Here is a 24,151-nt window from a genome sequence, read left to right as displayed (position 1 = left end):
GCTTGCAGTGAGCCGAGATTGCGCCACTGCACTCCAGCCTGGGCGACAGAGCGAGACTCCGTCTCAAAAAAAAAAAAAGAAATATTTTTTCTTCATTTCATATCCCTTTTAGCAGACTACATTGCTTTTTGTATTCTGAGTTCATTTCTGGACTCTGTTTATGCATCAGTTCTTACAGTATCAAATGATCTTTTTATCATATCTTTGCATTATGTTTTAATATCTGGTGGGTGGTTCCCCATCTCCATCACTAGTCCACCTTTTCAGAAGTTTTCTGACGATATGTGCATGTTTGTAACATTTATCTGTAGAAACAATCAGTTTGCCTGGTTCTAAAAAACCATTATTAAAAATCTGGAGTATTTTTGGCCAGGTATGGTCACCTACGCCTGTAACCCCAGCACTCTGGGTGGGGCAGGCAGGAGGACTGTTTGAGGCCAGGAGCTCAAGACTAGTCTGAGCAACATAGTGAGATACCTATTGATTAAGCCCAGGAGTTTGAGGTTGCAGTGAGCTATACTCATACCACTGCACTCTAGCCTGGGCAACAGAGCGAGACACTGTCTCTAGAAAAAACAACTATGGTGTTTTAAACAGGGATCACCTTAAGTTTAGGGACACTGACATCTTTAGGACACCAAGCTTTACTATACAAGAAAAGACAATACCTTCCCATTTTTCAAGTATTGTTTTGTGTTCCCCAGCATTATTATTTCCATATAAACCTCACATATGCCTAAGTATACCCCCAAGTATTTATAGCAGCACAATCTACAGTACTTGTACATTCCTAGACATTGCTCCATGGCCTTCTGTCATCAAACGTAGGTAGCCTAATTTCTTTTCCCCTCTTAAAGAAGACTTGATCATTTTGCCTGAATGTCCAAATAATTCCTTCTTCATCATTAAAACACAGAAATGTTCCTAGGGATGCCAGGCTCTGTGCCAGGCCTGCAGTCCCAGCCCTTTGGGGGGCTGAGGTCGGTGGATTGCTTGAGCCCACAGTTTGAGACCCGCCTGGGCAACACGGCAAAACCCTGCCTGTACAAGAAATACAAAAATTAGCTGGGCGTGGTAGTGTGCAACTGTAGTCCCAGCTACTCGGGAGGCAGAGGTGGGACAATCCATTAAGCCTAGGAGGCCAAGAGTGCAGTGAGCTGGGATCATGCCTCTGCACCCAGCCTGGGCAACAGAGTGAAACACTGTCTTGCCGGGCGCGGTGGCTCAAGCCTGTAATCCCAGCACTTTGGGAGGCCGAGATGGGCGGATCACGAGGTCAGGAGATCGAGACCATCCTGGGTTACACGGTGAAACCCCGTCTCTACTAAAAAAATACAAAAACTAGCCGGGCGAGATGGCGGGCGCCTGTAGTCCCAGCTACTCGGGAGGCTGAGACAGGAGAATGGCGTAAACCCGGGAGGCGGAGCTTGCAGTGAGCCGAGATCGCGCCACTGCACTCCAGCCTGGGCGACAGAGCTAGACTCTGTCTCCAAAAAAAAAAAAAAAAAAAAAAAAAAAAAAGAAACACTGTCTCAAAACAAAACAAAACACATGAAAAATAAGATAAATTTTTTTTTTTTTTTTGAGACGGAGTCTTGCTCTGTCGCCCAGGCTGGAGTGCAGTGGCCAGATCTCAGCTCACTGCAAGCTCCGCCTCCTGGGTTCACGCCATTCTCCTGCCTCAGCCTCCCGAGTAGCTGGGACTACAGGCGCCCGCCACCTCGCCTGGCTAGTTTTTTGTAGTTTTTAGTAGAGACGGGGTTTCACCGTGTTAGCCAGGATGGTCTCGATCTCCTGACCTCGTGATCCGCCCGTCTCGGCCTCCCAAAGTGCTGGGATTACAGGCTTGAGCCACCGCGCCCGGCCAAGATAAATTTTTTAAAAAAGAAATTTTCCTAGGAAATATTTCAGTGCCAACTGTTTGGCGCCACTTTTTCTTGAGATAGAATTTGAACTTATCACTTCAAATCTTTATTTCTACGTTCTTTAACCATATATTTGAGTTTGTTTCATTTCTTTGGTCCTCGTCTTCAGGAACACCAATTATACTTAAGTCAGATCTCTTTTACTTTCTGCATCTATTACGTTCTAATTTCATTTTTCAATCTGTCCTCCCTATCCTTTGCTGTTTTCAAAGTTATCCTTTGCTGTGTGTTCATCTTTATTCTGTTTCTTTCTTTCTTTATTTTGAGACAGTCTCACTTCATCGCCCAGGCTGGAGTGCAGTGGCATGATCTCGGCTCAGTGCAACCTCCTCTTTCTGGGTTCAAGCGAGTCTCCTGCCTCAATGTCCCAAGTAGCTTGGATTACAGGAGTGAACCACTGTGCCCAGCCTTTATTCTGCTTCAAATGTGGCTTTTAATTCTGTGATAAGTTTAGTTTTCTCTTCCACTACTTTCCTGTGTGCTCTGCCAGCTGATGTTACATTTTCTCTTCGCCATGCCTTATTTTACCCACTCCTCTACATCTCTGCTTGAAGTTATGTATTTTCTTAAGTTCTTTGAATTCACAGTGGTAAGACTGGCCATTATTTTTCAATTAAGCTAAAAACATCTTTTTAGTATGGGTACTTTACCTGCCACTTATTTTCCATTTTGCCCCCATCCTTTCTTATAGTATCTTTCTGTAGCTACTGTGCTGATTCCATTTATTTCTTTTTTTTTTTTTTGGTTTTGAAATGGGGGTCTCACTCTGTCACCTCAGCCGGAGTGCAGTGGCAAGATCTTGGCTCACTGCAGCCTTGACCTCCTGGGCTCAAGTGATCCTTCCATCTCAGCCTCCTCAGTAGCTGGGACTACAGGTGCATGCCACCACACCTGGTTCATTTGTTTTTTCTTTTGAGATAGAGTTTCGCTCTGTCACCCAGGCTGGTGCAGTGGTGCAATCTCAGCTCACCACAACCTCCGCCTCCGAGGTTCAAGTGATTCTCCTGCCTCAGCCTTCCAAGTAGCTGGGATTACAGGTGCACATCACCAAACCTGGCTAATTTTTGTATTTTTAGTAGAGATGGGGTTTCACCATGTTGGTCAGGCTGGTCTCAAACTCCTGACCTCATGATCCACCAGCCACAGCCTCCCAAAGTGCTGGGACTACAGGCATGAGTCACTGCGCCCAGCCCTAATTTATTTTTTCTTTTTGAAACAGAGTCTTGCTCTGTCACCCAGGCTGGAGTGCAGTGGCACAATCTTCACTCGCTGCAACCTCCGCCTCCCAGGTTCAAACTATTCTCCTGCCTCAGCCTCCCGAGTAGCTGGGATTACAGGTGCCCACCACCAAGCCCAGCTAATTTTTGTATTTTTACTAGAGACACGGTTTCACCACATTGGCCAGGCTGGTCTTGAACTCCTGACCTCAAGTGATCTGCCCGCCTTGGCCTCCTAAAGTGCTGGGATTACAGGCATGAGCCACTGTACCTGGCCAATTTTTGTGTATTTTTGTAGAGACAGAGTCTTGCTATGTTGTCCAGGCTGGTCTCAAACTCCTGGCCTCAAGTGATCCTCCCACCTTGGCTTAATGAGGGAAGTTCTTCCTAGATGATCTCAAGGAGGACTATGTTCCAAGTTAGCAGAAACACAGGAAGCCTTTGCATCTCCTCAGCCAGTGAAGTCAGGTGCCACCAAGCTGCTCACAATTCAATGTCTCCTCCAATAGCCCTCATCTAACACTTCTAGAGAAGATGACACATCTATATGTCTCCTTTTAGAGCTTAGCCCCCCTCTTACCCAACATCTCCTATGGGGCTTGGGGAAGCTCCTGATGCCAGCCTGTGTACCCTCTTCTGTCTCAAACAAAGGAGTGACTCTGCCCATCAAAATCCTATTTTGGAGAACTGCATTCTTCTGAGTTTGGAATCTGCAGCCACAAGTATTTCTCAACATCTTCCTGTTTGCTCTTCATTATACTGCTGTCCTTCCTTATATATTACGGACGGATAAGAATTGTATCTGACTCTCATCATCCTACTGTTGACATTTAGGTCTTTTTCTCTCTACTTTTTTCTCCACAGTCTTCCCTGACCCTTGCTAAACCTCTTCTGTCTCCTACCTCCACTGCCCTTCTGCACCATTGTTTTGCAACCCTTTACTCCAATATGATACAAATCCTCCTGAAAAGGCTGTGAAGCAGGATCATTTTTACTCATTTTTGAACTGTGAATATTATTATGCATGATGTCTCCTAGTAAGCAAATATAAAATACTCCTCGAAGGCATGACCGCATCTTCACTTTTACTACTTTCATGAATAACAACATAAATTACACATTATTTATATTATATACATACCATATATATTTATACCATATATATACCATATATATTTATACTATGTATATATATATTTTTTTGAAAGTCCCATGTCTACCTTGTTAGTATAAGCTCCTTGAGGGAAGAAACTGTGTATTCCACTTTATTTTATTTACTTATTTTTTTTGAGACGGAGTTTCACTCTTGTTGCCCAGGCTGGAGTGCAATGGCACAATCTCGGCTCACGGCAAACTCCACCTCCCGGGTTCAAACAATTCTCTTCCCTCAGCCTCCCAAGTAGCTAGGATTACAGGCACGCGCCACCACGCCCGCCTAATTTTGTATTTTTAGTAGAGACAGGGTTTCTCCATGTTGGTCAGGCTGGTCTTGAACTCCCGACCTCAGGTGATCCGCCCACCTCCACCTCCCAAAGGGCAGGGATTACAGGCATGAGCCACTGTGCCCGGCCGTATTCCACTTTAATACACACAGTGCTAGTGCAGAAGATGAAGGTGAATGTGTGTATGTGAAGGTAATTTTTAAAATAAGCTCCCAAGTTATCCAAATCAACGTTAACACTCCAGTCACTGCAACATTTTCCCACAATTGTTAGTAAAACAAAAATCAGCTAACACAATATTCTGAGAATATATGCTAGCTTTTCTTGGTCTTTTCTACTTGCTTTCTCTTCAAGCCTCTTCCTGACTGATTACCAAGGACCAGTGCCTGCAGGTACCCAAGGTCCTGCCTTACTAAACTTTAAGATGAATTCTGGCACAGCACACGTTTGCCTTGTGGCTCAGAGGCTGACTAGACAGCTTTGGCAGCAAGACCTTAGGCAAGCCAGGCTACCTACAGAGCATAGATTCACTCCTTGTTCAAGTGACAGCATCTCCAATAAGCCTATGTGAACAAGATTAGGCCAAAAAGCAATAAAGTGGCACTTTTAAAAAAGCATTATCATTTTTACCCAGTGGTCTCAACAGGGAATGAGTCCTCTCACTGTCTAGAAAAAGGAGGAAGTTAAAACCAGAAGAGTTTTATGTCTTAAATTCCCCTGCTGACAGTCTTGACAGGGACTCGTGGAACACTGCAACATTCTAAATATCTATTAAAAGTACTGATGTGGCCGGGCGCGGTGGCTCAAGCCTGTAATCCCAGCTACCCGGGAGGCTGAGGCAGGAGAATGGCGAGAACCCGGGAGGCGGAGCTTGCAGTGAGCTGAGATCTGGCCACAGCACTCCAGCCCGGATGACAGAGTGAGACTCCGTCTCAAAAAAAAAAAAAAAAAAAGCACTGATGTGTACCAAAACACATTGCGTTTACTCCTGCCAATCTCGCACCTACTAACAAAGCCACAGATGGTTCCCCAGTATCATCATTGTGCCTAAAACACACGAGTATGTGTTCAATATACACTGGCTGAATTAATGAGCAAATGAATGACAATCCTGAACTGCAAATACCAAGGTGAAAAATTAAATACCAGAGTCGACATAATTATGCACCAAACGTACAAAGTAATTGTATTAAAAACCTCAGAGGAATCAACACAGGCTGGCAAGGTGACCATCCATCCCAGTGTCTCCAGTACAAGGTGGTCATGCCACCCAGATTCACTACCAGGATTCTCCAAAAAGCATCAGATATACCTACAGTCTGTCCTCAGAACCTCAAAAAAACTCTCTGGATGCTAAATCTTAGAGCACAAGCAGTCAGTTAGTTAAATACTGGGGCAAACCAAATCCCAATCACGCTGCCATCTTTACTCAAAACCAACCCTGAAACATGCACTTAAGTGAAACAGAAGCCCAGGAACTGCTACCCAGCTTTTCCCAATAAAAGAGGGGCAATAACGTACAAAGTACAAAGTACTTTGTACTTTGGCCTAAAGACCAAAGATATTGTCAAAACACAGGAGAAATGCCAAATTCTTATATCTGACTTACTGTAGGTAAGCCAGGTAGAACAAGAGAAAATGAATTTAAACTATAAAATTACACTACCTGAAGTCTGACTACAAGAAGCTGCTAGACTACAAAATGAGTTGGGTTGAAAGAGATCAGGGAATTTTTCCCCCAGTCTTTAAAAGGCAGAGAATGAAATAATGACCTTTTCAGCTACTTTTCTGACCTCTTATTCCTGAATCCTCTCTGAAAAATACAAAAGTTAAATTTACTAAACAGTCATATAATTCTCTTTGGTTATATTTCAATTACAGGTACAGTAATGATAATGATTAAATAACAGCTAACATCTCTATATGGCCCGGGTGGAGTTTCTAAGTCCATTACATATATTAACTCATTTAATCTTTGAACAAGGTAGATGTTATTATTTATTGCCCTAATTTTACAGATGAGGAAACTGAGACACAGAGGATAACTTGCCCAAGGCAACAGAAAACTGGGAAGTGGCAGGACTTAGATAACCCAGGCTAATCACAGAGCTTTTTTCATCGGTGAAGTTGGATGGAAGAGCAAAGCCAATGTTTAGGAGCATGCAGACACAAAAAGATCAGATTCCTGCCTCTGGCCAGTAAATGCCAAGGTAGCTCCAGGGCCATGTTCTGAGAGTGCCATCTGACCCCTTAACCACTAGTGTGTCTGTCACCTATCTCCAAGTCTGTTAACTTCAAGGGTGGAGCCCAGGAATGTGCAGCTCCCTTGGGATTCTCACACACTAAAATTTAGAGAACCTGTTGCTCCAACACCAATCCTGCTTTATTCCTCAAGAGACCACAACAAAAGAAGGTAGAAACATAATAACCAATAACGATGCTGTTTTTTGAGACAGGGTCTAGCTCTGTCGCCCAGGCTGGAGTGCAGTGGCATGATCTTGGCTCACTGTAACCTCTGCCTCCTGGGCTCAAACTTTCCTCCTACCTCACCTTCCCAAGTAGCTGGGAGTACAGGCAGATGCCACCATACCTGGCTAATTTTTTAATGTTTTTGTACAGTCAGGGTTTCTCCATGTTGCCCAGGTTGGTATCAAACTCCTGGACTGAAGTGATTCTCCCAACTCAGCCTCCCAAAGTGCTAGGATTACAGGTGTGAGGCACCACGCCCAGCCCTATAATGGGGCTTTTTATTTCAGGTGTATTTGATAGAATCTGTTTCTTTACTCTGCAATAATTCCCAAATTTATTCACACAAAGGAACACCTGGAAGTCAATTTCTTAAACTGTTGATAGACATAATTCTATGGATCAACTAGGAACGATTTTACGTTAGGAAAACATGAGTATGTTAATACCAAATTTTAAAATTTATAACCATGTTTTCTTAGTGAATGTCTCCACACTAAAAAGATGACCACTTCTAGCCTTTTTCATCAATGTTAATTTGCTGTGTCCATTTACTTTTTCCTCTGCTGGTGACCACTATCCATGGCAAGCAGGAACCAATGGTCTAAAAATTCCAACCAATAATTCTAAAGTTCCTCCAAATTACAAAGTCGACCACCTCTTTGGCAGGGCTTCTCACAAACTTAGCCTCAGAATCACTGCTTTAAGGCAGGATTTGCTGCTCACCAACCACTAGACATAATCCTGTCTCGCAGCGTTTCTTAACCTGGGGTCTGTGAACTTGAATTGGAAAATCACGCCCATATTTCCATTCACCTCTAGCTAAATTTTTTTTATTTCCTTCAATTACAAATGGGGCAGGTGCTCACAGTGGCATGAGTATCTGTGACTTTGCCAGCAAGAGAAATATTTTTTCCCACCACGGTGCAGTTAAGCATCTTGAAATGCTGTTTACCCTTGTCACCACTTCAAAATTACATTAATAATTACACTGGATGGTGTAAATCAATACGTTAATTTATTAAAAGTACATATGACTACATCACCACTTCTAAAAACATGTTTATATCTGTAGCGCAACGTAAGTGGTTTCTTTTGTAATTCTACGTGTTCTATGCATCTGAAAACATAACTATGAGAAGGGGTCTATTGGTATCAGATGATCATAGCACACAGAATTTAAGAACCCTGACCTACTGATAGGTGGAGGCACAAAAATGATTTTAAGACAGCACATTGCCTACATCATGTGAGTTAAGATATAGCTAACTGCTTACGCTGTTGATAGTGGGGTTATTAGTTTGCATTTCACTGCTAAGCCATGCTACCTATGTGCCTGGAACAAAGAGGAAGCTCCAGAGAGTTGCTAAAAGAAAGGACAAACTGGGGTAGAGTTCCTGCAACAGCAGTTTGACTACTCCCTCGATTCTACCAGCAGCCTAACTGTGGCTCAGTTTCTCCTCTCTGGAGAATACGAGTAACTATTGTCAACCCCATGACACTGGAAAAACTTAAAAGAAAAAAACATTAATTTGTGTGAAAAGACTTAAGCTCTCTGAAAGACATACTTTTTTATTTTTCACGTGTATCCTTAAACAATAGTTCTAGTGGTCTTAATTTTACTAACACGGTGTCCACATCAGAATCTTGAATCCCATTCCCAGTACAGCTGTCCACAATGGGCCATAAGGAAGAAAGAAGCATCAGAGGAAAGGAAATGCAGCTCTATCTCGCCCGGGAAATGGGTGAACTTAAAGATCAGTGCATATTGCTTGGATTTGTTTGTAAATATGTTCATGTATGTGTAATGTCTGGACAATGAAAATCCATCACTTTCATCAGCTTCTCAAAGAGGACTCCAAAGAAGACCTACTCTAGAGAAACGTGCTCCTGAAAAACTGTAAACAAACTGTAAAATATTCAAATTTCTTTTCTACAAGACCCTCAATGTAAACCAGAACCCCTTCCCTACAGCAAACTGTGGGTCACAGATAATAAAACAGGCCTGTGCAACACCTCACAGCTAGTCAATAACCAGACAGGACCCACTCCTAGACCACCTGGCTTTTTTCCCTCTGCATGAGCCTTATCACTGAACAGTTTTCTTCTTCTTCTTCTTCTTTTTTTTCTTTTTTGTATTTTAGTAGACAGGGTTTCACCTTGTTACCCAGCCTGGTCGCAAACTCCTGAGCTCAGGTAATCCGCCCGCCTCGGCCTCCCAAAGTGCTGGGATTACAGGCGTGAACCGCCGCGCCCAGCCAGTTTTACTCTTCTTAAATCTGATGTTCATGGCATACGGCCGTAGTGGCTTTAAATATCACTAGCCACAGCTTTCAGTTGCTCTGGTCGCTATCATTCAACTTTAATTGAGTAAAAGGAAGAAAGCAAAGTCTTCCAACTGACTTATTCAACTTTCAAAGATGAGTTTATGTTGCAATGCCAGTTTAAAAGCTCCCCTACGACACCGTGCTTCTATAAAGGATTCTCAAATTGATGAATGTCCAGCAAGACCTACTACTAAAGGTCACACAACTGTACTAGCATGAAACAAGCCAAGAGATAAGGCCCTGTCATCCTGTGTTCAGGAAACAACGGCGGGATCATGCCACAGGCCAAGATTTCCAAAGAGATTGCTTTAGAGAGAATGGTTATCAGGAAGCAAGAGCAACAGTAATTCTGGCAGAAGGGCTAGGATCCATGAGTACCCGGGGGGTGGGAGTAGGGGGCGGGGAAGCTTGTACAACAGATCGTCTTAGTAGAAATCTAGTGTGGCCAAGAGTGCACGACCGCCAATAGAAGCATCTGCATTTTCCTTCACAACTACCACTCCCTCTTCCCTTCCCCGCCCACCAACGAAAAAATGCGGCAGGAGTGGAGAGCACGGGAGAAATAAATGGAGTATCTTTGGGGCGTAAACCCGGTTTTAAGACCTGTTTCCACCACGAAATAGCTGCCTGACCCAGGCAAGTCACAAAACCGTGACTCAGTTTCCCCACTACACTGCCGACTACACAAGAATGCTGCCGGGATTAAATGAGACAGACAACGAGTACGAAACCTTCAGCACAGGGCCAGACACTGGAACCGCTCCATGGCCCTAAGGCGAGTCCGCAGGAGGGTTCTGGGGCCTGGGCTCCGGCCCGGAAAGGGCGCTCCCAGGGCCTGCTCCCTGCCAGCTGGGTTCCGAGGCCCTGCCCGGCCCACCTTGTTGTTGTACTCCTCCACGAAGCTGCCCAGCGCCAAGCGAAAGCGCTTATCGGGCCGCACACTCCAGTTCATCGCGTAGACCGTCCAGGGCGCTTCATACTTGTAGATCTCCTTCCGTTTGCCGTGCAGGGACATGGTGGCGGCGGCGCCGCAGTACGGGCCGGGTCAACAGTGGGCTGCGACGGGCGGGGTGCGAGTCGGGCGGGGAGCCGGGCCTGAGATCTAAGGGTCCAAAGGGAGGAGGGGCGGGGGCGGGCAGGAACGGCCTACCCCGGAAGCGGGGATGCGGCGACAAACAACGACGACTACCGAGCCCGACCCCTAGTTTCAAACCAGCTTGGGCACCGACGACAACTACCTTCCGTTTCGGGACGCAGCCCCGCCCTCTCGGAACGGAAGCCACGGGACCCCTGCAGCGCCACCGGCCGTTGGTTGCCTGACACGTCCTTTCGAAAGGATTCTTTCTTCTCGTTGGTTATTGCAGCCGTAGCGTGTGAAATCTCCTCGTTATTGGGTTAAATGTTTGTCATTGCAACTACTCGCCCCGCCCAACTCTCGGAGGCAGGCGCTTTGGCAGCCCCAAAGGTCATTGGCTGACCAAGATGTCAGTCAGGCAGATAACGGCACAGTGCGGGTGGTGGGGGCGTGGGTGGCCTGGAGGCGAGCGTGCTGGAGTAGCGGGCCTCCAAGTTCTAGGCCAAGTGTCTGAGCGTGAAACCGTCTGTGACCTGCGCTGACTTCTCTGCTGCTGCTGTTCTGAGCGGCCTTTCCATGCTGTCGAGTAAAAGTACAATTCTGCCTTAGTGGAAGACCTGCTAACTTTCGCGGGACCGAGCCCCGCGGCCTGGCAGCCTGGCCTGTGCGCAACGGGTACCACCTTCGTGCCCCCTGTCTTCCCAAGGCCCCTTTAACCCGAAAGCTGCTGTCTTCGGGCCTCAGGGCCAGGCTTCAGGGGCGCAGATGCGCTCAGGGCCAGGCCAACTTGAGTCAGGCCCTCCCGCGCTTTCCTGCGGGATCTAGAAATGTCCCCGAATTCTGGGGTAGGCACCGACCTGACCAGCTTGGCTCTGTTTTCGTCGGTTCCCATCCTGTACCCTCCCCGCCGTGGATCCCAACGCAAATGCTAATCCAGCCCCAAAGCTATCTGTGCCTGTGAGTTTGAAAGGGAGTAGGGCCAGAGACCAAGTGACACCTTTATAGAAATGGTTTCTAATTCTTAGCTTTCATCAAAATTGAAGGAGATTTGTATTGAATTGTTGGATTATAACATTAAATACTTTTTTTTTTTTTTTTAAAGACAGGGTCTTGCCCTGTCACCCAGGCTGGAGTGCACTGGTGTGATAAAGGCTCACTGTAGCCTCGACTGCCTAGGCTCAAACGATTCCACTTTAGCCTCCAGAGCATCTGAAACAACAGACGTTTGCCACCACACCTAGCTATTTTAAAATTATTTGTAGAGATGAGATCTCTCCATGTTGCCCAGGCTGATCTCGAACTTAGGCTCAAGCGAGCCTCCCACATCAGCATCCCGAAGTTCCGGGATTACAGGCTTGAGCCACCATTCTGGGCACTAAATATAATTTTTAGTGAAAATGATTTTTCCATCTCCCAGGTTTAAGTGATTCTCTTGCCTCAGCCTCCCGAGTAGCTGGGATTACAGGGGTGTACCACCACGGCCAGCTAATTTTTGTATTTTTAGTAGAGACAGGGTTTCACCATGTTGACCATGCTGGTGTCGAACTCCTGACCTCAAATGATCTGCCAGCCTTGGCCTCCCAAAGTGTTGGGATTATAGGCGTGAGCCACCACATCTGACCAAGAAATCCCCCTCATTTTTTAATTTTATTTTATTTTTGAGACGGGGTCTCGCTGTGTCGCCCAGGCTGTAGTGCAGTGGCACTATCTCGGCTCACTGCAACCTCCGCCTTCAGGGTGCAAGTGATTCTCCTGCTTCAGCCTCCTGAGTAGCTGGGATCACAGGCGCCCACCACCATGCCCAGCTAAAGGAAATCCCCTGTAAAGAGGAAAGTTTTAAAAAAATTTTAAAAAGGAAAGAAAAAGAAGTACAAAATTTGCGGTACCTTGTCTTATTCTAATAAAAAATAATGATATTTAGCCACAGATAATAGGAACTAATTGGGGGAGGAAATTTTTTCTTTTATGACCTACATTTCCAATAAAATTTCAGTTTTTATTAGAAAATTGAATATAAATGTTGTTTTGAACAACTGTACTACTAATAGATGTAACCCTTAAAGCCTTATTAAGATTACAAAAATTAATTTTAAAATGTCAATTAATTTATACACATTTGTTTTGAGGCAGGGTCTTGCTCTGTTACCCAGGTGGTAGTGCAGTGGGGCAAACACTGCTTATTGCAGCCTTGACCTCCCGGGCTCAAGCAATCCTCCTACCTCCTTTTATTTTTTGTAGAGACAAGGTCTTGCTATATTGGCCAGGCTGGGTTCAACCGGTCCTCCCACCTCAGCCTCCCAAAGTGCTGGGATTATAGGCGTGAGCCACCCTGTGACTGACCTTTTTTTTTTTTTTTTTAAGAGACTGAGTCTTGCTCTGTTACCCAGGTTGGAGTACAGTTGCATGAACATGGCTTACTGCAGTCTTGACCTCTTAGGTTCAAGTGACTCTCCCACCCAAGCCTCCCAGCAAGCCCTGTAGTACCTGGGACTACCGGTGCGCATCACAATGCTTGGCTAATTAAAAAAATTTTTTTGTGGAGACTGGGTTGAGCTATGCTGCCCAGGCTGGTCTTGAATTCCTGGCCTCAAGCAATCCTCCGAAAGTGTTGGGATTATAGGCATGAGTGAACCACTGCACCCAGCCTGTATACATATTTGTGTTGCAAACACATGACAGAGTGATCAATAGTAGGCTTTGAAGCATACCAATAAATTACATGTAGGATAAAACTATGGGAAGAATAGTGGGAATTATGAGAAAAGAAAAAAGAACAATGTTAAAGAAGGGTTTCTTGTGTTTTTAAAATGGATGGTGGTGGCTCTCAAATCACTGCTATTTGGGTAGGAATGGGTCAATATAAATGAAGGATGGAATTGTTTTATAAAGTGTCAATATTTACGAGACACTTGAGATTACATCCTTTGCATTTATTTAAATGTATCATTGAAGTATTTTATAATATTTCAGATGTCAACTGAAAAATGCATGAGGGGGATATACATATTTGAAATTCTTTTACAGAACACTGGAACAAAGGACTGAAAAGCAATAACCAGGTAGTTCTTGGACAATGGTTAATTTGTCCTTTTCAGCAGTGGTTAATTGCATATGCTCTCAAAGCTAGACCATCTGGGTTGAAATTATGTCCTCCTTTTCCTATTGTGTTAGGCATGGGGATGATTTTTTTTAATTTTCATTTGGAGACAGGGTCTTATTCCATTGCCCAGGCTGTGAGTGCAGTGACGCAATTACGGCTTACTGTAACCTTGGACTCCTGGCCTCAAGCAGTCCTCCTGCCTCATCCTCATCCCAAAGCCCTGGGATTACAGGCATGAGCCACTATGCCTGGCCTCTTTTTTTATTATTATTTTTTAAACTGAGGTATAATTTACACATAGAAACACACTCTTTGGCAACCTGAACACACTCCTGTAACCAGCACCTAGATCAGGAAACAGAACCGTACCTGTACCTCAGAATTCCCCCTCATGCTTGGGTGTCTTAGTCTCTCTGCTACTGATCCCACATCTCTAAAATGGGGATAATAATATCAACCCCTTGGGGTTGTTTTGAGGATTAGATGAACAAGTATCTGCAGAGCTGTCAGCACAGTGCCTGGTACAGGGTGAGTGCTACCGAAGTGTTGGCTGTTGTCATGATCCCCTAGGGCCACCAAGCCAGCGCCTCTGCTTCCCTTCACCTCGGCCTAACAGCCCCAGGTTCCAGGAGCTTCTGGGCCCAGCAGAACCACCTTCAGGTCCCCAATACACTAGATATGGTGGAGGGTAAGTCTCCAGCTCCTTACAAGAAGGGTTTGGAGAAAGCCACAGCACAGTCAAAGACCTGATGACCTTCAGATAAGTGACACACCCAGCCCAACATGAAATGTGCACTTTATTAGCTGTGTGACACTCCACTGCCCTCAAGAGACCCAATGTCACAGAACCATCAGAAGCAGAGGGCTGGAGGTCTGTCCTGACATGTCTACCACAGAAGACACCTCCATCTCCAGCCAGGTTGGAGTCTCATGGTAAGAGTGATCATGGTGACCAACCCTGGGCCTTGGTGCTGGGCCATGAGGTGCTGGAGGGTTCTGAGCTGGGAGGCTCAGAGCAAGGTACTCATGTAGATCAGAAGCTTCTTTCTTCACTGCCCCCTCCATCCTGTAAGCTGCCTCCACACCTGAGACTCTCCCACCCTCCACCAGGCTTGCTGTTTAAATGGAGCCCTGGAGGAGGCTGGGAAAAGTCCTGAGCCTCTTCACCCACGCCATCCTGGGTCACCTGGATCAGCAGTTTGTAGCTACTTTAGGAGATTAGAAGAGGCCCATCTGGGAGGCTGTCTGCCTCCCCAAGATCCTCTTTTTTTTGAGACAGAGTCTCGCTCTGTCGCCTAGGCTGGAGTGCAGTGGCGCAGTCTCGGCTCACTGCAACCTCCACCTCCCGGGTTCACACCATTCTCCTGCCTCAGCCTCCCCAGTAGCTGGGACTACAGGTGCCCGCCATCACATCTGGCTAATTTTTTTTATTATTTTTAGTAGAGACAGGGTTTCACCATGTTAGCCAGGATGGTCTTGATCTCCTGACCTTGTTATCCACCTGCCTCAGCCTCCCAAAGTGCTGGGATTACAGGTGTGAGCCACTGCACCCGGCCACCTCCTCAAGACCCTTAACTCTCACCTTGCCCACCTTCAATCCCCTCATGGTGTCTTTATCTTGGAGTTCAGTGGCCCCAACTCCCTGCAAATCCAGGATCTGAGCCATGTCTCTGGAAGTCCAGCTGCTTGGGAACAGAGCCAAGGTGTTCAGGGAGGGAGGAGAAGCAGGGACCACAGATGAGTCCCTGTACTTTCAGGGGATGCAGAGGTGAGGCCAGGGGTGCCCAGAGCCCCTCAGGCTGTTCCTCTTCTGAGGATGGTGCCAGAGTTTTGTCCGTTGCCACAGCCAGGTGAGGCATCCTGGGGGAGGAGCTCCTGTGCTTTGGACTACAGTCATCCAAGTCTCCATAGCTTGAGGTCTGGGAGGAGCAAGAAAGAGGGATGCACCCCAGGCCAGGCTACAAGTTAATCCACCCTGACTTCAGGGATGGGCTCAGGCAAAAATTGTACCTGACCTTCCCACACCTCAGGGTCCTGCTGCCCTGGCCGCAGCTGCAGGCTCTGTAGTCACATTCTGGGCTTTGCCAGCACCTTGCCCAGGCTAACCCTATCATGACTCTGATCATAAAAGAGGTAAGCAGAAGCCCTGGCTGCTCTGGGGCCACAGAGGCTCTGGGCCTGATGCCACACTGTGACCAAGTCGGGCTAGGGAAGGCATGCAGCTGCTTCTAGGTAAGTCCCTGGGAATCCCCTCACCTCTTACCTGCACAGGAGGCAGAAAGCCCTGGGGTAGCCTGGGCCCTGGACTCGTCATCTCCGAGGCTATAGGAAACAAGGCCAGGTCATTGGAGGCAGGGGCTTCCAGAATGTAGCTGGCTTGGCCCTGGGGCATGGGCTGCTGGAGGAGCTGCAATATGCGGCTGAGGTCTGAGGACACGCGGGACTCCAGCCTGCCAGACAGAACCCCACAGTCAGGGTCAGGGCTGGCAAGAGCAGTTCCTGAGGACGGCTGTCAATCTTGTAGCCTGTGTGCTGTTCCTGCTAGGTGGAATGGCAGCCTGGGGCCTACCTGAAGCTATTTCCTTACTGGGATCCTCAGCCCCTGCCCAGATTGCCCCAGTACACCCCTGACTCTAACACCACCAGTGAGCAGGCACCAAGCAGACAACATTCAGTCCCCAAGATGCTTTGACGTGGATGTTCTAACTATCCCCATTTCACAAAAGGGCAAACTAGCTTCAGAGCTGTTTAGTAACTTGCTCACACTCTTGCTGGTAGGGAACAGAGCCAGAATTTGAAGCTAGACTGCTCTGCCTCTAAGCCCTCACTCTGCCACCACAGCCCTGCCATCCATAGGACACACCCCCTTTCCGTTTCCCAGGACCTGTGGAATTTGTTTCTGCACATGCTTGTGCCCCTCCCCTGAGAAGCTCCCTTGGCATGTTCCAGAGTTCGCTAGGGGAAGTCATCAGGGGAACCGTGCTTAGGGACAGGCATGGGTAGACCTGCAGTTAAATGGCCTGCCCCATTCTAAAACCCACCTGGCACCCTGTGATGTCTCTGAGTCACTAGGAGGGGCTACCCATGCCCAGCCCCTAGCCCTGGCCACAGCGCACTCACCTGTTCATCTGGGCCTGGAGCTGCTCTAGCCTGGAGCCCAGCTTCAGAGGCCAACAATCTGGGTCTCCCTGAGGGCTTGGGGGGCTGTGCCTTGGGGGCATTTTCTGCAGCAGCTCAGGCCAGAGGCCAGATGCATCTGAGATGCTCAGGGGAGGGGCTGCATCTGCAGGAGGGAAAGGGAAGTCTCAGATGGGCCTAGCTGGTTCCGCAGGCCTGACCCTTCTCAGTAGAGCCCGTCCCCCACCCCCTACCTGCCCTGGGGACACAGGGTATGAGGAGTGGCACTCCTCACCTGGGTGCCCTGGAGCACAAGCTCCTGCCCCCATGGAGTTCTGGTTCCCAGGACCCAGGAGGTGGTAGCCCTTGGAGGGGAACTGGGGCCCCAGCTCATGGGGAGACCCTGGCAGGGTGAGGACTTTTAGCACTGGTTTCACTGCCCAGGGAGCTGCAGCCCAGTGGCCCCCTGATGCCTTGGTGTGGAACCTCAGGGGGCTGGCTAGTCTCCATACACCCCTGAGGGTTGCATTTGAACCATGGAGCCCTCACTCTGCCTCTGAGGACACAGGCCATCAGGGCTGGGAGACTGGGGAGGAAGCAGGGCAAAGGTTCCAGCTCTGGGTCTAGAGAGGGAGCCCCTCTCCACTCATGGAGGGGTTGGCGCTGGGGAGGCAGGATAGAGAGGACATGGGAGGGGCAGGATGCTGGGCAGGGGCTGCGGGCTGGTGGGGGCGGGGGCTAGCTTTGCTCACCTGACTGGTTGTCATTGAGAAAGAAACCTTGGTGGTCATGGCTGCCAGGAGCCTGTTGGGGGGATGAGTGGAGGCCCCCGGCTGCCTTGTGGGAAACAAGAGGGTGAAGTAACAGGAACCAAAACTGAGATGGGGCCTCTTTGTTCTTCCCTGCCCTCACCCCATGGTGCTGTCACAACTAGGTGAAAGAGTGACAAGCAGCTGGGCATAGCAACGATGCCCTGGGTGGCTTCCTGCAGATGGCCCAGGCCGCAGAGACCACACCCCTCCTGTCCTGGTGCCCAGCTGCTAGGCATTCTGGCCGCCTGATGGCTGGGGCCCCAAGGCAGAGTCCTTACCAGGTGACCCCTGTGCAGATTGTGGGGGTGGGGGGAGGGGAGATACTGAGGAAGAGGAGAGGGGATGGTGTGGGGAGGGCTGTCCACAGCCAGAAAGTCCACCTAGCTCCATGCTCAGGAAACTGGGCACAGGGCCCACACCAGCAGAGTCCTCCCTCGAGGTGGAGGGGCAGGGGCACTGGGGAAGAAACAGCCCGGGCTCTGTGTTTCCTGGCCAGGTGCACACTGCCTTCTTCCCATTAGTTCCCTCCTCTGTGATACCCTGCTCTGGGCATTCCCAGGTCGGTCCTGGCTGTCCCACTCCTTGGCAAGCTTGATCTCCACATGGCTTCTCCTTTATACCTTTGCGACTTTGGCTATTAACTTTGTGGCTCTTTATTTTTCTTGAGTTGTCAAAATCTCCTCTACTGAGGGATAAGCATGAGAAGAGAGACAGCTTTGTCACCTCTTGGCAGCCCCTGTGCCTGGCACTGTGAGCCCTCTGGACGGGAGGCACCCTCCTTTTCAGCTTGGTGTGGTGTGGTGGGAATGCCTGGGCTTTGGAGTCAGACAAATTAAATTCACATTTTGGCTCTACCATTTACTAGCTGAATGGCTTTGGCCAATTTATTTATTGTCTCTAATCTTCAGTTTCCTCATCTGGAAAATAGGGATAGTAATACCATTTGCAAGGAGATCATGTAAAAGAAGCCCCACCTTTAACACATAGTCAGTGCTTAATAAATAGTAGCTATCCTCATACTTAGCATGACGCCAGCCATGGTAGGCACAGAAGAAATTATGGCAAAGGTTGCAGGATGGGGTTGAAAGGGAGGGCGTTGGTTAGATGGGTGCCCTCAGGCCAGGCAGGCCCAGTCCTCAGCAGGCTGCCTGGGCATTTCTACCCACCCTGGCCCACCTGGCCCTGACTCACATCCCGCAGGTTGAAGGTGACCTCCAGCTTACTCCAGAAGCTGTCCGCAAAGGCCGGGTACATGTCCAGCACCTCCAGCAGGTCTGCCCGCTGGATCTTGTGCAGGTCGCAATAGGTCAGAGCCCGCACGTCTGCACTGGACTTGCCTGGCCGGGCATGGAGGCTGACGGGCTCCCCAAAGATGTCATTCTTCCCTGCCAGCCAGAGGGGTAGGAGTTTCTTCAGGGTCTGGCTCCATGCTCCCTTATGAGAGTCCTTTGACCATGACCTCCCCCAACCTCAGACATCCTTCTAGGCTGGGGCCTGCTGCCCAGGATCGAGCCCTGCCAGTGATCCATGGCTGGATGTGCTGGCTGTGGGTGGCGGGGTGGTGGTGGTGGGGTGGCTGTTCTCTTCCTGTGCCCTTTGAGCTGCACAAGCTCCTCTTACTGTCTCCAGGCCCTTCAGAACCACCCTCCATCAGAATCTCCCTCCTGTAGCCCACACTCTTTGGCACAGTGGGCAGGAAGGGACCCTAAAGGCTCAATGTCTGTCTCAACATCTTCCTGCTGCTTGGCCTGCCGGTGCTGTGGAGCAGGGTGCAAGGAACCCAGGGCCTGAGCACCTAACTCCGCCAGGGCAGGGCCAGAGGCTTCTCTTTGTCTTCCCACTCCTGATTGTGGGGCCAGGTAACCAGCATGGCCCTGGTGGAGGAAGCCTGGGCAAGTTACTCCCCCTGTCTGGACCCCAGAGTCTTCATCTCTAAAATGGGTAAAACCTGATCTGCCTTGCCGACCCCACTGGACTGTTCAGGGAAGCAGATGAGGTGATGCTTGAGAAAGTGACTCAAAAAGCAACAGGCGGCTGGGCGCAGTGGCTCACGCCTGTAACCCCAGCACTTTGGGAGGCTGAGGCTGGTGGAATATTTGAGGTCAGTAGTTCGAGACCAGTCTGGCCAACATGGTGAAACCCCATCTCTACTAAAAACAACAACAAAAACAAAAATTAGCAGGGCATGGTGGCCTGTAATCCCAGCTACTTGGGAAGCTGAGGCAGAAGAATTGCTTGAACCTGGGAGGCGGAGTTTGCTGGGAGCTGAGATTGTACCACTGTACTCCAGCCTGGGCGACAGAGCGAGACTCTATCTAAAAAGCAAACAAAAAACAAAACAAAACAAAAAGCAAGAGGCACCTGACTAGGTCCATGCAAGGCAAGGCGGAAGGACGTTCCAGGGTAGACATGGGTGATGCTCAGGTATATGGCAAGGGTACTGGGCCCTCCTGGTGCCAGGTGCTGTGCTGGCCAAAGGATATAAGATGTTGTGCCACCCACAAGGACCCCCTCAAATCCCTGCAAGATAGGTACATAAGCAGCCAACAAGTTTACAGCATGATCTGTAGAGCCCTAGAAACAGGAAGAACCAAGGGGCCATGGAGGAAGGAGGGGCTCCTCCTGCCAGGGGTGGCGGGGGCAGAGAGGAGGGAGCTTACAGAGGAAGAGAAACGGGGGCTGTGTGGAGAGAAACAAGGACTGGCCCTCATGATAAAGGCAATCAGGGCAGAAGAAACGGCATGTGATCAGCACTGCACTGTCAGGGCTCAGGGGTGGAGAGCCCTGGGCCAGGGTGCCACGGAGCATGACTGCTTTGATTCCCACTCCCCTAGAAAGTCCAGCACCCTCAGCCTGGTGACACTGTGCAAGTGGCACTAACAGTTTAGCACAGAGGGATGGGTGGAGGCTGGGACATGTCCCCACAGAAGAACAGGATCAAAGGGCATTCACAGAAGAGAGGGCTGAGGCCTGGAGAGGGAAGGGGCTTGCTAGGGCCACACATAAAACCCTGAAGCTTGAAATCTGGGCAACATTATTATGTGATGGTTTTCCAGTAGATGAAAGATTCTGATCTAATATCTGTTTCTACTCAGGATAAAATGAGAGGTTTTATGTCTCTGACTGAGACTTAAATTGGATTAACTTCTCAATTATTAATAATAGTTATCATCCCTCCCATGTGATGGCACTTTTTTTTTTTTTCGAGACGGAGTCTTGCTCTGTCACCCAGTCTGGAGTGCAGTGGCGTTATCTTGGCTCACTGCAATCTCCACCTCCTGGGTTCAAGCAATTCACTGCCTCAGCCTCCCAAGTAGCTGTGACTACAGGCACCCGCCACCACACCGGGCTAAATTTTTGTATTTTTAGTAGAGACGGGGTTTCACCATCTTGGCCAGGCTGGTCTTGAACTCCTGACCTTGTGATCCACCCACCTCGGCCCCCCAAAGTGCTGGGATTTCAGGCATGAGCCACCACGCCCCCAGCCGTGGATGGCACATCTAAGGTAGGCTGGGAGTGAGGGAAGGTCTCATACAGAAACCTATGCCTAAGCCCAGCCTTGGAGGACAACTGGGATCTGCCGGATTGGCACAGGGTAGGGCGTTCCAGGCAGAGTAGTAGCACATGCAAGGGCAGAGATTTAGAGAACTCTAAGTAGTTTGACTAGAGCATAAAGTACCAGGGGGAGGGTGGTAGGACAGGGTGGTCGGATCGGGATAACTGGGGATACCACGCATGGACCATGGGGAGCCATGGAGAGATCTTGAGCAGAAGAGACCAATGTACAGATGTCTATTTCAGGTCACTGGCAGAAGGCAGAAGACAGGCATAGGAGTAAAACAGCCATAGGGCCATGGGAAAGGAGTTCCCAACACCTTTCTAGGAAGGACCCAAAGAGGGCTGGATCCAGGCAGGGACAGGGAGACAGGTATGAGATGGGGAGATATGGACAAGTCTGGCTGGTGGACAGTGGGCAGGAACAAAGTAGGATGCCCCCTTGGCTGACTGTGGCATGGGCAATGGGCACATGCTTCACAGTGACGGGATGCTGAAGCAGCTGGTTTTGAGGAAAGGTGATGATTTCAGGTTGGGATACATTGAGTTTGATCTGCTCATAGAATACCAAGGTGGCCATGCCCAGGAAGAAATGGAATATTCTGGTCTAAGGAGACAGCAGGGCGAGGACAGAGCTCTGGGGATCCTTGTGGCACAGGTGAAGGCTGAGGCCATGGGAGCGAGGAGGAGGCCCAGGGGAGGGTGTCAGGTGAGGAGAGGAGAGCAGATCACCAGCAGGCCAGAGGAAGCAGAGGGGGAAGGGAGCCTGAGGGTTACCTGTCCAGAGGGGCTGGAGGATAGCCAGATCATGGAGACCAAAGGAGGGCGAGCCTAAAGTTGGGGTGGAGGTGAAGTCATGGGGCAGGCAAGGAAGATGAGAATCGAGGAGAGGACCCTGTGATGCTCAGAGAGGTAAAGTGACTTGCCCAAGGTCACACAGCAGGCATGTGGCAGAGGAGGCTGCTTGTGACCTGTCTGTCCCCCTTGCCCGGTGCTCATACCCTTCCTCCAAAGTATCTGGCTATCCCTGTGTCTGCACTGAATGAGACTGGGGTCCCCGGCCAGGGAATCCCCCTCCACCCAGAGAGACCTTTGGCCTTTCTCCCTGAACTCCCCAAGAGTGCAAAAAGGTAGGAAGACCTGCCTGGGTTTCTGAGTCACACTGGCAGCCCTGGAATCCCTGCCTGGGCACAGACTAGCATCATCTCCCTCAGCTTCAACTTCTCTCTCAGGAAAATGGGACCTCTGGCAGAGGGTTGTTTTAAGGATTCAGGAAGCTGGGTATATATCTCTCCCGGGCACATGCTGTGCACGTGGCTGACCAGTAGAAGTAAAATCCTCATCAGGAAGAGGGTGACCCGGGCAGGGCACCTTCAATCCCGCCCCCTTCCATCCAATCCCCAACACAGGCCTGGTCCACTCCGCCTGACCCACCTAGGATGGCCACGACCACGTCGTCGCGCAGGATCTCGATGGAGCCTCGGGAGATGAAGTAGAGCGTGGAGAGCACGTCGCCGAGGTGTACCAGCGTGTCCCCAGGCGGCGCGTGCGTGGTCTTGAACTTGACGGCTAGCGCGCGCAGGCAGCCCTTGCTGGCGCCGCTGAAAGCCGGGCAGTGCTGCAGCAGCGCGCGGTGCAGGTGCAGGCAGATGTCAGCCTGCAGGCACTCGGGGAAGCCCTTCAGCACCTGCAAGGCGGGCGGCCAAGTCCAGCGGGGCGCGGCCGGGGTGGGGCTGGGGGAGAGGGTGGGGAGGGCTCTGGGGACGCCCCGCCCCCGCAGGATCTTGGCCTCCCCCAGGCATTGGCCAGAGTGGCGGAGCTCACCGCGTTCATGTCAATGCCATTAGTGTAGGACCAGGCGTGCTGGAAGTACTCCTCCAGGCGCTGGCGCAGCGGGTTGGGGATCTGGTGGAAGCGGATGAACTCCTTGACGCGCAGCATCTGCGTGTGGTAGCGCGCGGTGCCCGAGTACAGGCGCTGGATGATCGCGGACACGTTCCCGAAGATGCTGGCGTACATCAGGGCTGGGGGTGGGGCGGGGAGGGGCGTGAGCTCCTCCGCGGCTCCACTGGGCCTGGGCTTACCCGGGCCTTCCTCTTTCCAGCAGCCCCGTGGTGAGGAACCCCTCTGTCCAGGGAGAAGTCAGGAGTGACCAGGGCAGAGCCAGGGCACATGGGGAACAAAGGCCCCTAGGCTTCCTGCCCTCCTCCCTATGCCCTGTGCCTCTTGGCATCTTACTGGGCCCAGCGGTCAAACACCCGAGAAGAAAGAAGGGAGGCAATGGATTTTTAAAGTTCAGATCTGTTTTCTCCTTTAAGTTGTAAAAATACAATGAAAAGAAAACTCTCTGCCGGGTGTGGTAGCTCAGGCCTGTCATCCCAGCACTTTGGGAGGCTGAGGTGGGCAGATCACCTGAGGTCAGGAGTTTGAGACCAACCTGGACAACATGGTGAAACCCTGTCTCTACCAAAAAAATACAAAAATTATCCGGGCGTGGTGGTGCCTACCTGTAATTCTAGCTACTCGGGAGGCTGAGGCATGAGAATCGTTTGAACCCAGGAGGCAGAGGTTGCAGTGAGCCAAGACTGTGCCACTGAGCTCCAGCCTGGGCAAGAGAATGAGACCGTCTCAAAAAAAAAAAAACAAAAACAAAAACAAAAAAGAGCAATCTCAATTTCTTGTTTTCATCCATTTTCTTCCCTTGTTTTTGTTTTTTTGGGGTTTCACATCTCTAAATACTGGGAACATGACAACTCAATCTATGTGTAAAATTCCATGCTGCCTCTTGTGTTCCTAAACCAGGTATCTTGGGAGGCAGGCAGCTGGGAGCAGGGATAGAGAGCAGCACAGCCTTGGAGCCGACCCCCTGAGCTGGGATCGGATCACTCCGACATTTCCTAGCTGTGTGCCCTCTGGCAATTTAGCACTATCTGGGTTCGTTCTTTGTAAACTGGGCTCAGAAGGGAATGAAATGTGGGCTTTTGTAAAGGGTTTGCAGAGCTGGCTTATGTGTGCAACCCGTGTGGACACATGGGGCCGCATGCTAAGAGGCCTGCATTTGGTTTAATACTCTGCTGTCACTGTCGAAAAATTCTTTTTTTTTTTTTTTTTTTTT

General features: G+C 49.5%; 2 protein-coding genes across 7 annotated transcripts in view; both read right to left on the bottom strand.

The window, feature by feature from the left end:
• DCAF7 (DDB1 and CUL4 associated factor 7) overlaps window positions 1-10,651 on the bottom strand; it is a 37,232-nt gene extending 26,581 nt beyond the window's left edge. For both annotated transcript variants that reach the window (XR_001002419.1, XM_011947940.1), the window contains exon 1: window positions 10,255-10,651. Coding sequence is in view for 1 of the 2 variants with exons in the window: in XM_011947940.1 (XP_011803330.1) it covers window positions 10,255-10,392 (138 nt within the window). In the remaining variant the exon portion in view is untranslated. The remainder of the gene's footprint in view (window positions 1-10,254) is intronic.
• Window positions 10,652-12,089: 1,438 nt separating this feature from the next.
• The window catches only part of KCNH6 (potassium channel, voltage gated eag related subfamily H, member 6), a 26,778-nt gene continuing 14,716 nt past the window's right edge, over window positions 12,090-24,151 (bottom strand). For 2 of the 5 annotated variants that reach the window (XM_011947936.1, XM_011947939.1), the window contains exons 7-13: window positions 22,861-23,060; window positions 22,471-22,723; window positions 18,673-18,866; window positions 17,422-17,506; window positions 16,673-16,835; window positions 15,816-16,002; window positions 14,331-15,471 (exon numbers count right to left, since the gene is read on the bottom strand). In XM_011947936.1, the coding sequence (XP_011803326.1) occupies window positions 15,178-15,471; window positions 15,816-16,002; window positions 16,673-16,835; window positions 17,422-17,506; window positions 18,673-18,866; window positions 22,471-22,723; window positions 22,861-23,060 (1,376 nt within the window). In that variant the 3' untranslated portion in view covers window positions 14,331-15,177. Of the gene's footprint in view, window positions 12,272-14,330; window positions 15,472-15,815; window positions 16,003-16,672; window positions 16,836-16,964; window positions 17,073-17,421; window positions 17,507-18,672; window positions 18,867-22,470; window positions 22,724-22,860; window positions 23,061-24,151 lie in introns of those variants that run through there. The other 3 variants (XM_011947935.1, XM_011947938.1, XM_011947934.1) reach the window with 3 other exon arrangements.

The sequence above is a fragment of the Colobus angolensis genome, unplaced genomic scaffold (genome assembly GCF_000951035.1).
Source record: "Colobus angolensis palliatus isolate OR3802 unplaced genomic scaffold, Cang.pa_1.0 Scaffold271, whole genome shotgun sequence".
In the NCBI taxonomy this organism is placed as follows: Eukaryota; Metazoa; Chordata; class Mammalia; order Primates; family Cercopithecidae; genus Colobus; species Colobus angolensis.
This window is presented reverse-complemented; position numbering and strand designations above follow the sequence as displayed.